Genomic DNA, 13,605 nt, shown 5'->3' on the forward strand with positions numbered 1-13,605 from the left:
GTGTTCTGATATGCCCAAATGGGCTGCTTGTATGAGCTAGTTTGATTATTGGCACCTTTGAAGCTCTAATGTCCTGTCACCAGGTGGTTAGATCTGTTACTAGGTATGTGAGCTCAGGAGTCTGCCCACTTCTCCTGTATGGATTCAGCTCATGTGCCCAGGTAGATAGCCACCAAGTGTGTGCTGCAGGCTCTCACATACAGTCCTAGACAAGCATGGGTGATTGGTGTAGGCACAGGCATCTGGCTGCAGCAGGGGGACACACTCTGAGCAAGGCAGGGGGCTGACGGCTGCCCCCAAGTGTCCAGGAGGAAGGCATGTCCCTGTTCCCTAGAGCGCGTAGGTGGGTTTTGCAGCTGGACTATGAGCACCTAATGCTCTTGGCTGTAAGGACTGGGGGACACCTCTTATTCATGGGCCCCTCTCATAGGTGGCTAGGTGGCGTGGGTGGAGCCACCAGTCCTCAGGCCCCTGATGTGGGTAGGTGAAGATCCTGCTTAATGGGCAGAGCAGTGTCAAATGTTAAAGCTAACATGGTACAGAAATCAATGTGATTATATAAATCTTACTGATGAAATGCCAGCATAAAATTAGGTTTATCAATTTTATAATCCTGTGAAATGAAAGAATTGTTTTCCTCATAACAAATGTTGGAGAGGCTGTGGGGACATGGAAACTCTTATGCACTGCTGGCGGGAATGCAGAATGATACCATTTTGGAAAATGATATTGCGCTTCCTTAGAAAGCTAGAAATAGAAACACCATATGATCCACTCCTAGTAATATACTCTAGAGAAATAAGAGTTGTCACATGAATAGACATATGCATACCCATGTTCACTGCAGCATTGTTCACAATACCAAAAAGATGGAAACAACCTAGATGTCCATCAACAAATGAATGGATAAACAAACTATGGTACATACACACAATGGAGTATTAAGCAATGATAAAGAACAATGATGAATCTTCAAAACATCTCATAACATGGAAGGATCTGGAGGGCATTATGCTGAAACAAGTCAATTACAAAAGGACAAATATTGTATGAGACCTCTACTGTAAAAGAAGGTTTACACACAAAAAGAAACAATCTTTGATGGTTACGAGGGAGGGGAGGGGTGGGGGGGAACACTAAATAGACAATAGATAAGTGGTAACTTTGGTGAAGGGTAAGACAGTACACAATACTGGAAAAGCCAGTCCAACTTATACAAGGTAAGGTCATGGAAGCTCCATAGACACATCCAAACTCCCTGAGGGACCAAACTGCTGGGCTGAGGGCTGTGAGGACCATGGTCTCGGGAAACATCTAGCTCAACTGGCATAACACAGTTTATAAAGAAAATGTTCTACATTCTACCTTGGTGAGTAGGGTCTGGGGTCTTAAAAGCCTGTGAGCAGCCATCTAAGATACTCCACTGCTCTCACCCCTTCGGGAGCAGGGGAGAATGAAGAGAACAGGATACAAAGGACTAATGTACCACAGCTACCAAGGCCTCAACCAGACTGAGTCCAGTACAGCTAGATGGTACCCGGCTACCACCACTGACTGCTCTGACAAGGATCACAACAGAGGGTTCTGGACAGAGCTGGAGAAAAATGTAGAACAAAATTCTAACTCACAAAAAAAGACCAGATTTACTGGCCTGACAGAGACTGGAGAAACCCCGAGAGTATGGCCCCTGGATACCCTTTCAGCTCAGTGGTGAAGTCACTCCCGAGGTTCACCATTCAGCAGGGGATTGGACAGCCCCATAAAACAAAATGGGACTAATGAGGTACAGCAGTCCAGGGACAAGGGCCAGAAGGCAGAAGGCGACAAGGAAGCTGGTGATAGGGAACCCAAGGTTGAGTAAGAATAGTGTTGCTGTGTTGTGAGGTTGTTAACCATTGTCATAGGGCAACATGTGTACTAACTGTTAAATGAGAAACTATTTTGTTCTGTAAGCCTTCATCTAAAGTGAGAATAGCAGCACAGCTGGAAGAGCGTAGTTGATGTCAATGAACTGTGCATGTAGAAATTTTTGAAATGGTGTATCTTTGGCTATGTATATTTTCACCAAAAAAAAGGTCGAGAAGGGAGAGTGTTGACATGTTGTGGGGTTGTTAACCAATGTCATAAAACAATATGTGTACTACTGTTTCATGAGAAACTATTTGTTCTGTAAACCTTCATCTAAGGTAGAATTAAAAAAAACAAAAAAAGACCAGATTTACTGGCCTGACAGAGACTGGAGAAACCCTGAGAGTATGGCCCCTGGATACCCTTTCAGCTCAGTGGTGAAGTCACTCCCGAGGTTCACCATTCAGCAGGGGATTGGACAGCCCCACAAAACAAAACGAGACTAATGAGGCACAGCAGTCCAGGGATAAGGGCTAGAAGGCAGGAGGGGATAGGAATGGAATCCTCCTGAAAATGGTAGGAATCTACAGTTCCTTTCACACATTCTTTTTTTTTTTTTTTTCAGTTTCTTCAGTGACTTATTATTTTTTAAATTGAGCTATGACTTATATACCATAAAATCTACCCTGTTAAGGTGTACAATTCTGTGGTTTTTAGTATATTCACAGAGTTGTGCAGCCATCACCACTATCTAATTTCCGAACATTTTTATCACTCCAAAAGAAATCCTTCAGTTATCATTCCCTCCAACCTCCCTAACCACCTTTCCAGTCCTAGGCAACCACTAATCTACTTTCTGTCTTTACAGGTTTGCCCATTCTGAGTATTTCACATAAACAGAACCATACAATATGTGGCCTTTTGTGTCCAGCTTCTTTCAGTCAGCACAATGTTTACAAGGTTCATCCATGTCATGCGTGTATCACTATTTCACTCCTTTTTATGGCCAAATAATATTCCATTGTATGTATATATCATACTTTGTTTACCCATTCATTAACTGAGAGGCATTTGGGTTGTTTCTACATTTTGGCTATTATGAATAATGCTGCCATGAACATTCGTGTACAAGTTTTTGCATGAACAGATGTTTTCAATTCATTGCTGAGTCGTAAGATAACTCTATGTTTTACTTCTTGGGGAACTACCAAACTGTCTTCTACAGCGGCTGCACCATTTTACATTCCTACCAGCAATGGATGCGTGTTCTAATTTTTCCATATCCTCGAGAGCACTTGTTACTGTCCACCTTTTTTATTACAGCCATCCTAGTGGGTGTGAAGTGGTATCTCATTGTGGTTTTGATTGGCATTTCCCTAACCAAAAGGTCGGCAGTTCGAATTCACCAGCTGCTCCTATGGGGCAGTTCTACTCTGTCCTATAGGGTTGTTATGAGTTGGAATTGACTCAACGGCAATGGGTTTGGTTTGGTTTTGGTTTAATAACTAATGAAGTTAGACATCTTTTCATGTGTTCATTGACCTTTTGTATATCTTCTTTGGATAAATGTTTATTTAAATTCTTTGCCCATTTTTAATTGGGTTAGTTGTCTTTCTTTTCCTTTTAAATGACATCAGTATATAAAATTCCAAGTGGTCAGTTATTTTCCCTCAGTACTTTGCAGATAACACTCTCCTGTCTTCTGGTTCGTAATGGCAATGATGAGATATTCGCTATCATTCTACTGGCATTCCTTTGTAGTAATGTCTTTTCTCTCTGACAGCTTTTAAGATTTTCAGTTTCCTGGATGATTCTTCAATTTCACGATGTCTAGATATTGATTTGTCTTTAGCCAACATGGTGTTCAGTATGCTTTAAATCTGAGGAGTCATGTCTTTTTTGTTTTTACCATTTCCAAATACAGTTTTAAGGTATCACTTCATTACTGTTTTCTGATTTAATAGCACTGTGGTCAGAGAGGGTGCTCTATCTGATACTGATTCTCTATTAACTGTTGAGATTTGTTTTGTGGCCTAGTACATGCTCATTTTTTGTAAACATGCCATATATGCTTAGAAATAATCTGTCCTAGACTATAGGAAAGTCTGAAAAAAATTCAGTTATCATACTGAGCACAGTCTTACAACGCAACGAAATTAGAAATAAAAATATTCAAAAAAAAACTCACACGTTTGGAAACAACAACAAAAAACCTTTTCTAAATAACTCATGCGTTAAAGAAAGCACAATTAAATGATGAAATATTTAGAAATGAATACCAATGAAAGCACCACATATCAAAAATGTTTTATTCATAAAATAATACTCATGAAGAGTGTGCTTCCTAGCTCAAGCAGACACATGAGACTAATTAGGCAGCTCCTTTCCAGAGGTGAGATGAGAAGGCAGAGAGGGTTAGGAGCTGGTTGAATGGACATGGGAAATCCGGAGTAGAAAGGAGGAGTGTGCTGTTACAGTATAGGGAGAGCAACTAGGGTCACATAGCAATGTGTGTATACATTTTTGTATGAGAAACTGACTTGAACTGTAAACTTTCACTTAAAGCACAAGAAGAAAAAATGTCTTACAACTGCCTCTTGGTTTCTATTCCTTCCTACTTTTTCACAATTTTAAGATAAATATTTTGAAATCTCTTTGAGATTGGTCTAGTATCTGCAGTTCTAAGGGGATGAATTCTGTTTGTTGCACTTGCTGTCTCTCTTGTGGTATTTTTTTTCCCTTCAAGTGCTTTGTACATTCAACTCATCTTCAATTTTTTACTAAAGGAGCCCTGGGCTGTGGAAGTGTCCCTGTGGGGTGGATCATGTGAATTTGGAGTGTGTCACTCTTCACAGCACAAACCTGTACATCCTATTTCTCTTAAGGGACTCTTCTGGTATCCACAGCCAAGGGCAATAAGCCAGCTCCTCTGTGATGGCCCTGGGGCGGCTGGGGTTTTACTAGTCCTCCTTTCAACAACATAGCATTTTACAGACCCTGGCTTTCTGCAGGGAGCACAATTCCTGCTGCAGCTCCTGCTCACCTCTGTGGCTTCTGAGTTTTCTATCCATACCTGACACCTGTGTGTATCATCCCTTTCTTTATTTCAAAGTTTAGCTGTGCATGTAAAAATGTTTTTGTGACATTTTATCCAGCACTTCTATGTGCTTAGAGTGGAAAAAGGGCCTCTCACATCATTTCAGTTAGCCACACTGACTGAAAGGCCTGTGAAGGAATGAGTGAACCAGAAAAACAGCCTCCAGTCTCCTTCTTACTACACACATGCAAAAAGAGGGAAAATTCAGACGGGAAGGACACAAAACACCACCCAAGAAAATGCCCTCAACTGGTTTCTCTTTTAGTGGTTCGCTTTTTTCCAAGCCTCTGACTCTTCTGAAAGTGGGGCAATTTATCTGAGAAAGTCTCTCAGCCATAGAGAACAGATAAGTCTCAATAAACTGATAACCACCAAGTATTTTTTTAAAAGAAACTTTGTTTCACGTATCACTCAGTGCATTTAAAAAGACAAAACAAGTATGCTTAAAAAGCAATTCAATGACTGGTAACGAGAAAACTAAAAAACGCATCCCTTTGATTTTTTTATGATAAATACTCACATTCTCCAAAGGGTATGAAATGATGCTACTTGAGGGTAGAGCTAGCTTGTCCACTCCCTTCACCATCACCATCACAGTAGCTCGAGGACGGCGGAATAAGTTTCCCACTGCAAGTCCGGGCCAAGAGAGGTCCTAAACATTGAAAAGCATCAAACAGTGCTTAATTTTCAACTCAGGAAACCATCTCCCCAATAACACCCAATAAGCAGAATTAAGGGGCTCTGGGATAACGCTGGCAATGAAAATTCACAGGGAAGGTAAAAGCTTTATTTTAAGCAGTCGTTATAATCACCTAATCAAGGGTGCTAATTCTACCTTCTCAGTTTTCTTAAAATTCTACGGATTTGGAACAATAAAGTCTAATAGTAAGTTATCTCAATCATTTGTGGGAAAAAAACAAACAAGTAAATGAAATGTAGGTACTTTTCAAATTCCAAGTTACAACATGTTCTCTTCTTTAAATAACCATGAACATTTTCTTCCCCCTCATCAATTTTTGTCCTTATCTACCACATCCTTTCTATCTTTCACAGTGACATAGCAAAGCTGTCATTAAAACATTCTTTTCGGACTAAGCTTTTTATAAAAAAAAAAAAAATTCCTGCTGAAAATAACTCATTGGTTTACTACTAATTATTTCTAAAGGTTACTTTAACAGCCATTTGTAGTTGAATTTCAGTTTGTAAAGAACCAAACACAAATTTCATCCTTAAATGTAAACAACCAATCGTGTTCACTTTGCTCGCCCAAAGAGGCAGCAAGGAGCGCAGAGGCTCCATAGGTCCTGGCAGCGCGGCAGTTGCCACACATAGCTTCTGGTTTCAAGGGCCCTCAGGATCTAGGAGGAAAGCCCCTTTTGGTAACTGGTGATTATCTAGAGACCACATCCAAAGCATCAAATTTACAAAGTGGGAGGAGAAAAGGGTAGGAAAAGCACAGGCTGCACTTCCTTCCTCCTAGCCGTTAGCTTCAGAGCTGCCATACTGACCAGACATACACACCCCCTCCGCTATAATCACTGTAAGCAGCCAGTTGCTACAACAGGTTATAAGCTAATTCTAGGAAATCAAGATCCTGGGCTGCCCCCACAGCTACCCACCACATTATTTTCCTAACCTCAGGCAAAATGCATATACATTTTATCATTCACAATTAATCTATCACCTGTATTGAAAAAAAATTAAACTACACATTCTATTAATAGTAGGGAAGATACATTTTCTCTATAAACAAAGAACTTCATTATTATGAATAAATTATCACATAATGATTTATAATTATTTGGTTTCAGAAGCCAAGCTTGAAGTACTTATCCAAAATCTTCCCAACTCACAAATGAGCTTTTTTACTTTTGTAATCTGTACCAAATGTACCTATGCTTGCTTGTTGCTTTCTTAGGCTACTAGAAAAAAATCAACAAAAATGTTCTTAGAAGCAGCTCCAAATATATATATTATTTGTAAATACACATACTTCTTTCACCGAGAAGCCCATGGACAAGGCAGCCACATCTGGGATTCGCTCTCCTGGTATAGGCCAGTTTCCTTCTCGGAAAACAACAGACCCTGGTGATCTTAATATACTAAACTCGTTCCCCAAAACACCTGAGAAGAAAAGAGATTAGCAAGTGAAATATCAGCATCATAAGTCTTTTGCATCCACCTTGAAAATTATTAAGTATAATACATGTTCCCCATTCTCAGTTGACTTAATATGCTAAATCATGATTGGACAAAATGCGGCATCCCCTAAACAGCAACACACTCTTTTTCAAAGTCTCACTCTACGAATTCCAACTAACAAAGGTACAAGTATGAAACAGGGTTCTCCTAATGATCTAGACACCTTCCTAGACATGGCCCTTGAACAAGGGCATGCAGGAATTGGGCAAGAATTAGAAATCAATGGCATTTCTCCAGAATTAAAAAACAAAACCTAGCACAGACTAAAAAGAAATTTGAAATATCTAAATTATTTCTACCATCAACCCTCTCTTCAAAATGCAAATTTTCTTTCCCAGACATAAATTCATAAAATTCCTCCTATTCCACTATAAAACTCTAGCAGATTACTATATCATAGGATGGATCACATCTTCCCTATGTCCCTCAGGTAAACCTAGTGAAACGATGCCTGTTAGACAGGAGGCACATGTTACCAGTTGGAATATAAAACACTTCAGACTTTAGAAACAAAGTCTAGGAAATAGTACAGTGAAACCTGTGAGAGGCGGAACTTGATGGGACTGCCTTGTTTTTCTGGTTCTTGAAGTTTTCTGCCTTTGACAGGGTGCAATCACCAACTTCTCTATCACTATTTAGTGGAAAACATTTGAGTTTTCCTTCTCTGACAGGCTTCTGCCTTTCATAGGTTCCCACAGGTTCCAGCTTTTGCAAATTTTACTGTATCAAGAAGGTGAGAAAAGACATTCTGCGATAATAAGGTCAACTAGTCTAGATGAAAGATGACAACAAAAGGACTATTTTATAAACTCTCCAAGGTGGATGAGGAAGTATTTATTTTGCTTCTTCACTCATTACAGGTTAACCGAATGATGTCTAGCTTATACAGGACGAACAGCTAATGGAAATTTTTGGGTTCCTATGAAAAGATTAGCTCCAAGTCCAGAACTAATCTTGGCTATGCCTAGTATGGGAAAATTAGACTTTATAAAGCATCACTGTTATTCTCCTCACCTAAGAAGTACCACTTACAGGGTATGGAAATAAAGTTGGAAGCAACAGTAAATGTTCGGTGTTGCAGTATTAACAGTAAATAAAAGGCCTCAGGATGGTGATGATACAACATGAAGAGTTATGTTTCAATTCAGTACAGCCACCAGAGCAGGAATTGCCACATTGTTCTAGCCAAGGGCAGACAAAAAAATTAGCAGAATGGAACAGCCATTTGTAACTGACAGACATTTTGATTCACTAAAGTAGTAGTATTACAACTCTAAAGAAAACGGAGCATCAAAAGACTTACATTTTCCAAGTACTACATATATTTAAAGAGCCATATTTTGTTCTGGACATACCTGTTTTGAAACGCTGCCCTACTCACTCAACCCTAGCAAAGCTATACCTCAACTTTGTAGTTAGACTTAACTTCCATGCCTGCACAACAATTCTTCAGGAGGCTAGAACTTTAGAAAACCTCAGAGTCATGGATTCCTATACTCTGAAAGGTCATCTTGTCCAAACCTCTGCTTAATGCAGATATCGCATCTCCAGGCTACCTGGCAGAAGGTCACACATTCTCTACCTGAACTCTACCAGTGATAAGGCACATCGCCTCAATTTACAAACACTATGTTTGCCAGCAATCAGCTCTACTGTCCCGACATTCCAGTCCCTTGAAGTTTTTCCTTGTACTGAACTGAAATCTACTTCCCAACTTCAAGCCTCCTATTCTATCACTTCCCCACTTAGTCTCACCAGATAACCTCATCTTCAGCTTCACAGAGGAAACAGAATTCTTCCAGCTACTTGCTCCTTCCCCCTACCACAAATTTATCTGCACAAGCACCTATTCTCATCCCTCTCCCTCCGGCAGTCTAAGACAATCCTGTGTTCAGCCATCTTAGGGACCCTCATTCATTCACCTGCTAAATTATTCATCCAATATTTATTAAGCCATGATTCTGGGGCAACATGTTAGGAGTTACGTGGCTATATGGCCGTAGGCATAAAACGACGTCCCTCTAGAATACAAGCTCTATGGGGGCAGGGATTTCAGTTTATTTTTGTTCACACAATATACACAGGGCTGAGAATAGTGCCTAACACATAGGTGCTCAAAAAATACTTATTGAATGAATGAAGTCACACTTTGCATTTATCACTTTTCCCCTCTCAACTGGCTCTTTTGTTTCAGCATAAAAATACACTCAAGGTACTCCCATTCTAAAATAAAACCACAAAAAAACCTCCTTTAGCCCTATCAGCCCCTACCAGCTACCAGCTGGAAGGGTAGTCAATCACCATTTGCTTCTCTACTGCGTTGACTACCTAACCCACAGCTTCTGCCCCTACTACATCACTGAAACGACTCACCAAATCCAAAAGACAATGTTCAGCCCTTTATTTATTCAACTTCCCAAGCACTTAATACTGGCAACTCCCTCCCTGAAGGGTGAGAAAAGGCATTCTACAATAATAAAGTCAACTAGTCTAGGGGTCTGGGGCCTGGGAATAAAAGAGAAAGCATCTGCCTTGGCTTTCACGAAGTCATGGCCTCAAGTTTTCCTTCTAATCCCTCTGGCTGCTCCACCTCAGTTTCTTTCCCTTACTGTGCTTTAAAACAGTGGGATCCAAACTTAGATTTGGACGTCGTTTTATGCTTACCTCCATATAGGCACCTAACTCCTAACACATTGTTCCAGAATCGTGGCTTAATACAGGATGAATAATTTTAACAGGTGAATGAATTTGAAAGCAGCCCCAACATACATATATTTCTTTATAAAGTACACACTTATACTATAATAATATATTGCATACTCATAATAGATGATAAAGTATACAAAAATAGAAATTTTAAAAAAGAATGTGATCTCGGTGGTATTCTTCCCCAAAATCCATAACCTCAATCTAATCATGAGAAAATATCAGACAACCCCAAACTGAGCGACATTCTATAAAATACCTGACCATTACTATTTAAAAAAGGATGAGATTTTTAAAAAGATATAAATGGAAGTTCGAGTACATTCTTCTGGCATCCCAATGGACATCTAGCATACTCCACTTTGGAGATCACTGCTATTGTATCTGAGGGCTCCATTCTTGATCCTCACTGCTTTCCTATTATTCTACATCTCTCTCCCTGGGTGAGCCCATCTACTCCTAAAGCTGCGAACACCAAAAACACACAGACTTTTCTCTCCAGCCTAGATTTCCCTTGAGCCTTAGAGCTACATACACAACACTCTGCTAGGCATTTCTTTCTAAGTCCTACGGGCCCTTCAAACTCAACAGGTTCAAAGCTGAATTCATCATCTTTCCATCTGCTCCTCCAGTATTCTCTATCTTGAAGGATGACAGCACCTTCCATGCAGCTGCTCAAAGGAATCATTTTAAATCCTTCCTCAGCACCACAGTTAATCACTAAATTCTGTCCATCTTTTTTTTTTCTTTTTCTTATTATCTCCTGAATCTTTTCCCCCCTGTATCCAGTGCACTTTCTTCAGGCCCTCACCAGGTTGGCTAGAACTGGCCTCCTCATGACCTATCATGCCACCCTCCCATCCAGCTTTCCTATCACCTTTTCCAAGTACAGATCTGTTCATTCACCCTTCCGCTTAAACTCCTTCACTCACTGCCCAGGGCCTTCAAGACAAAATCCAAAAAATAACACCCAGAGCACTTCATGAACCTTACTTCTGGGATCTCCCCAACTTATACCTTAATAACTATTTACTCTTTTGCTCTCACACCTCTGTGTTTTTACACGATTTGTCTAAAATGTCTTCTTTTTCCACCCCAAGCTTTCACATATATGCCCTGTGAGGCACCTCCCCTGGGGAAAAATCCCTCAGTCTCCCCAGTCTTGGCTAGTGGGTAAGTGCCCTTCCCTCTGGGAACTGCACCACACTACGCTGTGTGCTCTTCTATGAATGGACGACAGAATCAATCAACAGAAAATCAATGGGTCCCACTTCAGTCTTCTGTGACCAAATGGCCCTCCTCTTCTACTTGACATCTTTTCAAATGTCATGTGTTCATCCTTGGTCTTGCCTCCCAAGGCTAAACATCTACATTTCTTCAAACATTCCTCATGACCTGGTATTCACAATCCTAGTTCCCTTTCTCTGGTCTCGCTCTGCTTTGGTAATACCATTTTAAAGGCTTTCTGGGTCCTCCCTGCCCCAAATTGAGAAGTCAGCACTCTTAAACATGTTTTCCACTAAATCACTAGTCATTGTGGAAAACAATAATAATTTATTCTCATTTGCTGAGAGCTAGCAATGCAGAAGATGACAGGATTGGATTCTTGGTCTGTGTGAACTAGACTATTCTAGTAAGGCAAGCACATTCAAACCATATACAGCAACAATTATTCTACCTCAGACCAAAAAGAAACCTTAAACCTCACTGAATCAAAATAGTATCAATCATAATATTAAAACATGGAATTTCAACAGATGCTTAGTTAAACCACAGGATCAGAGGGAAGATTTTTAAATTTCAAAAATTGAATTTAAAAAACCAAAAATGTCCCCAAAGTATCTACCTGGAGAGATATCGCTCTACAGTCCAAAAGAGAAACAGAACAGAAATAAAAGAAATAACACTAAATCCTCTGGAGTGTGAAAACAGTGTAGCTATCATTAACACACAAAACTGGCCACTTCCAGGGATTGAGATGTACAGATTTCAAGAATATCAGTGCTCTATACACTATGCAGAATTACATCACCGTTCCCAACCTAGCACCTAACACAGCAGACATACAGGCCTCCATAAAGAGACCCTGGGGCTTAAACAGACACACTGGGCAACAAAGCCCTTATTCCCCCAGGTTATTCTCAACTTGGCCTCTTGTTCTCTACTGTCTGCACACTCAATTTTAGCCGCACATCACTCCCACATGCTTGCACAGTGGTAACATTCCCTGTGCCAGAAAACATATAATCGAAAAGGCCTATGCTTTGGAGCCAGCTGACCTGCGTTCAGTTCCAGCTTTGCTACTCGCCACCTGTGTGATGTTGGGTGATCTATTTAGGCTTTATTACTCTTTAAAATGAGAATGATACCTTCTTCTAAGGACAGCCGTAATATTAAATGCATTACCATGTGATACACAGTTAAGAAGCCAAATATTAGTTGACTTCCATTCCCCTTGCTGAATGTTAGGGAGCCTAGATATTCCACCCTGAAAGCTACCATTTATCTGACATGTGACTCTAACGACGTGACTCACTTCTTAGTTTCCAAATCCTTAAAATTGGGAACTGCGACAAACTACTGAGAGGTACTTTTGTACTCGGCTGGAGAAATAATCACACAAAAACAATGATTCGGCCTCAACTTTTGTACGCTAAAACATATACAGGGCTGGGGGCCTTAACCAATCATTGATGACAGCCACTAGAAATGAAGACACTAGAGAAATGCAAATAAATGCAGCAGCTAATAAGTCTGCCTTCCCTTCTCTGCAGAGGGCCACGATTGAATGCACCCCCGTCCTCCAAAAGGCCTCCAGAGCCGGAAGAAGAGGCCGAGCTGCCTGGAGGCCAGGGGCTCCACGGGCAGACGCGCCTTCCTCGAAGAGGCGGAGGGTGGAGACCGGGTCAGGAGCCCCCACGCAGCCCCGCCCGGCTCCCGGTTCCCGGCAGCCCGCGACTCCGCGCCGCCACAGGCCGGCCCGGAGAGGAGGCCGTGAGGTGGGCTCCTGAAGCGGGGACGCCGCCAGCTGCCCGCACTGCGGCACCCGCCCCGCAGCTTCTCCCTCGCGGCCCCGACCCCGGAGCCCCGCGGCACTGGGCCTCCTGGAGCGCGCCCCACTCGCCCCCGGGTCCTCACCCGCCACCAACAAGGACAGGAACACAAGCACAGCCATGGTTCCGCGGCGGCCGCAGCAACGCTGAGCCAGACGGATCCGGGCCGCGGGAGGGGAGCGGCCGCCGAAGCTTGAGAAAGTGACGCGCTCGTCCCAATTCCCTGCGCCCGCTCTGTCGTTGCCTCCGCTGCCGCCTTTTCCACCAATCGCCAGCTACGCCGCTGCCTGCGGCGGAGACGCAACCGAGAGCCGTCAGGATAGTGGGCGGTGCTTCCTGTAAGTGATGTAAGGCCCCGCCAATGGTAGGCAGCGATTGCGGAACCGGGCAGCACCCCACCCCCACCCCCCTCCAGCCCAGGACCGCGGGTCACGAGATGTAGGGTTGGGCAAGCTGGAGCCAGTGGAGGGATCCGGAGAGCCCCCTGAGGGGGGCTGCCTTCTGAGTGCGGACCCTTTGGCCGATTTTGGGCGACGGTCTCCAAGCGGGGTGTGTGTCATTCCCGGTCGCGTGCCTCCTCCCGCTACGGGAAGCTGCGAGTCTGGTTTGAGTTTCGCTGTGACAATTGCACAGGTGCTGAGCACCTGCTGGGAGGGAGGTAGGCACCTGGGAGAACGCTTACCCTCCAGGTAGAGGTGC

The 13,605-nt window shown here is 42.4% G+C and overlaps 1 protein-coding gene across 1 annotated transcript in view; it reads right to left on the reverse strand.

Moving 5' to 3' along the window:
• The window catches only part of ATP6AP2 (ATPase H+ transporting accessory protein 2), a 34,581-nt gene extending 21,463 nt beyond the window's left edge, over positions 1 to 13,118 (reverse strand). The window contains exons 1-3 of the mRNA XM_004376930.2: positions 12,992 to 13,118; positions 6,939 to 7,069; positions 5,466 to 5,597 (exon numbers count right to left, since the gene is read on the reverse strand). Coding sequence (XP_004376987.1) covers positions 5,466 to 5,597; positions 6,939 to 7,069; positions 12,992 to 13,028 — 300 coding nt within the window. The 5' untranslated portion in view covers positions 13,029 to 13,118. The remainder of the gene's footprint in view (positions 1 to 5,465; positions 5,598 to 6,938; positions 7,070 to 12,991) is intronic.
• Positions 13,119 to 13,605: the final 487 nt, after the last annotated feature.

This window comes from Trichechus manatus, unplaced genomic scaffold (genome assembly GCF_000243295.1).
Source record: "Trichechus manatus latirostris isolate Lorelei unplaced genomic scaffold, TriManLat1.0 scaffold00046, whole genome shotgun sequence".
NCBI classification, from domain to species: Eukaryota; Metazoa; Chordata; class Mammalia; order Sirenia; family Trichechidae; genus Trichechus; species Trichechus manatus.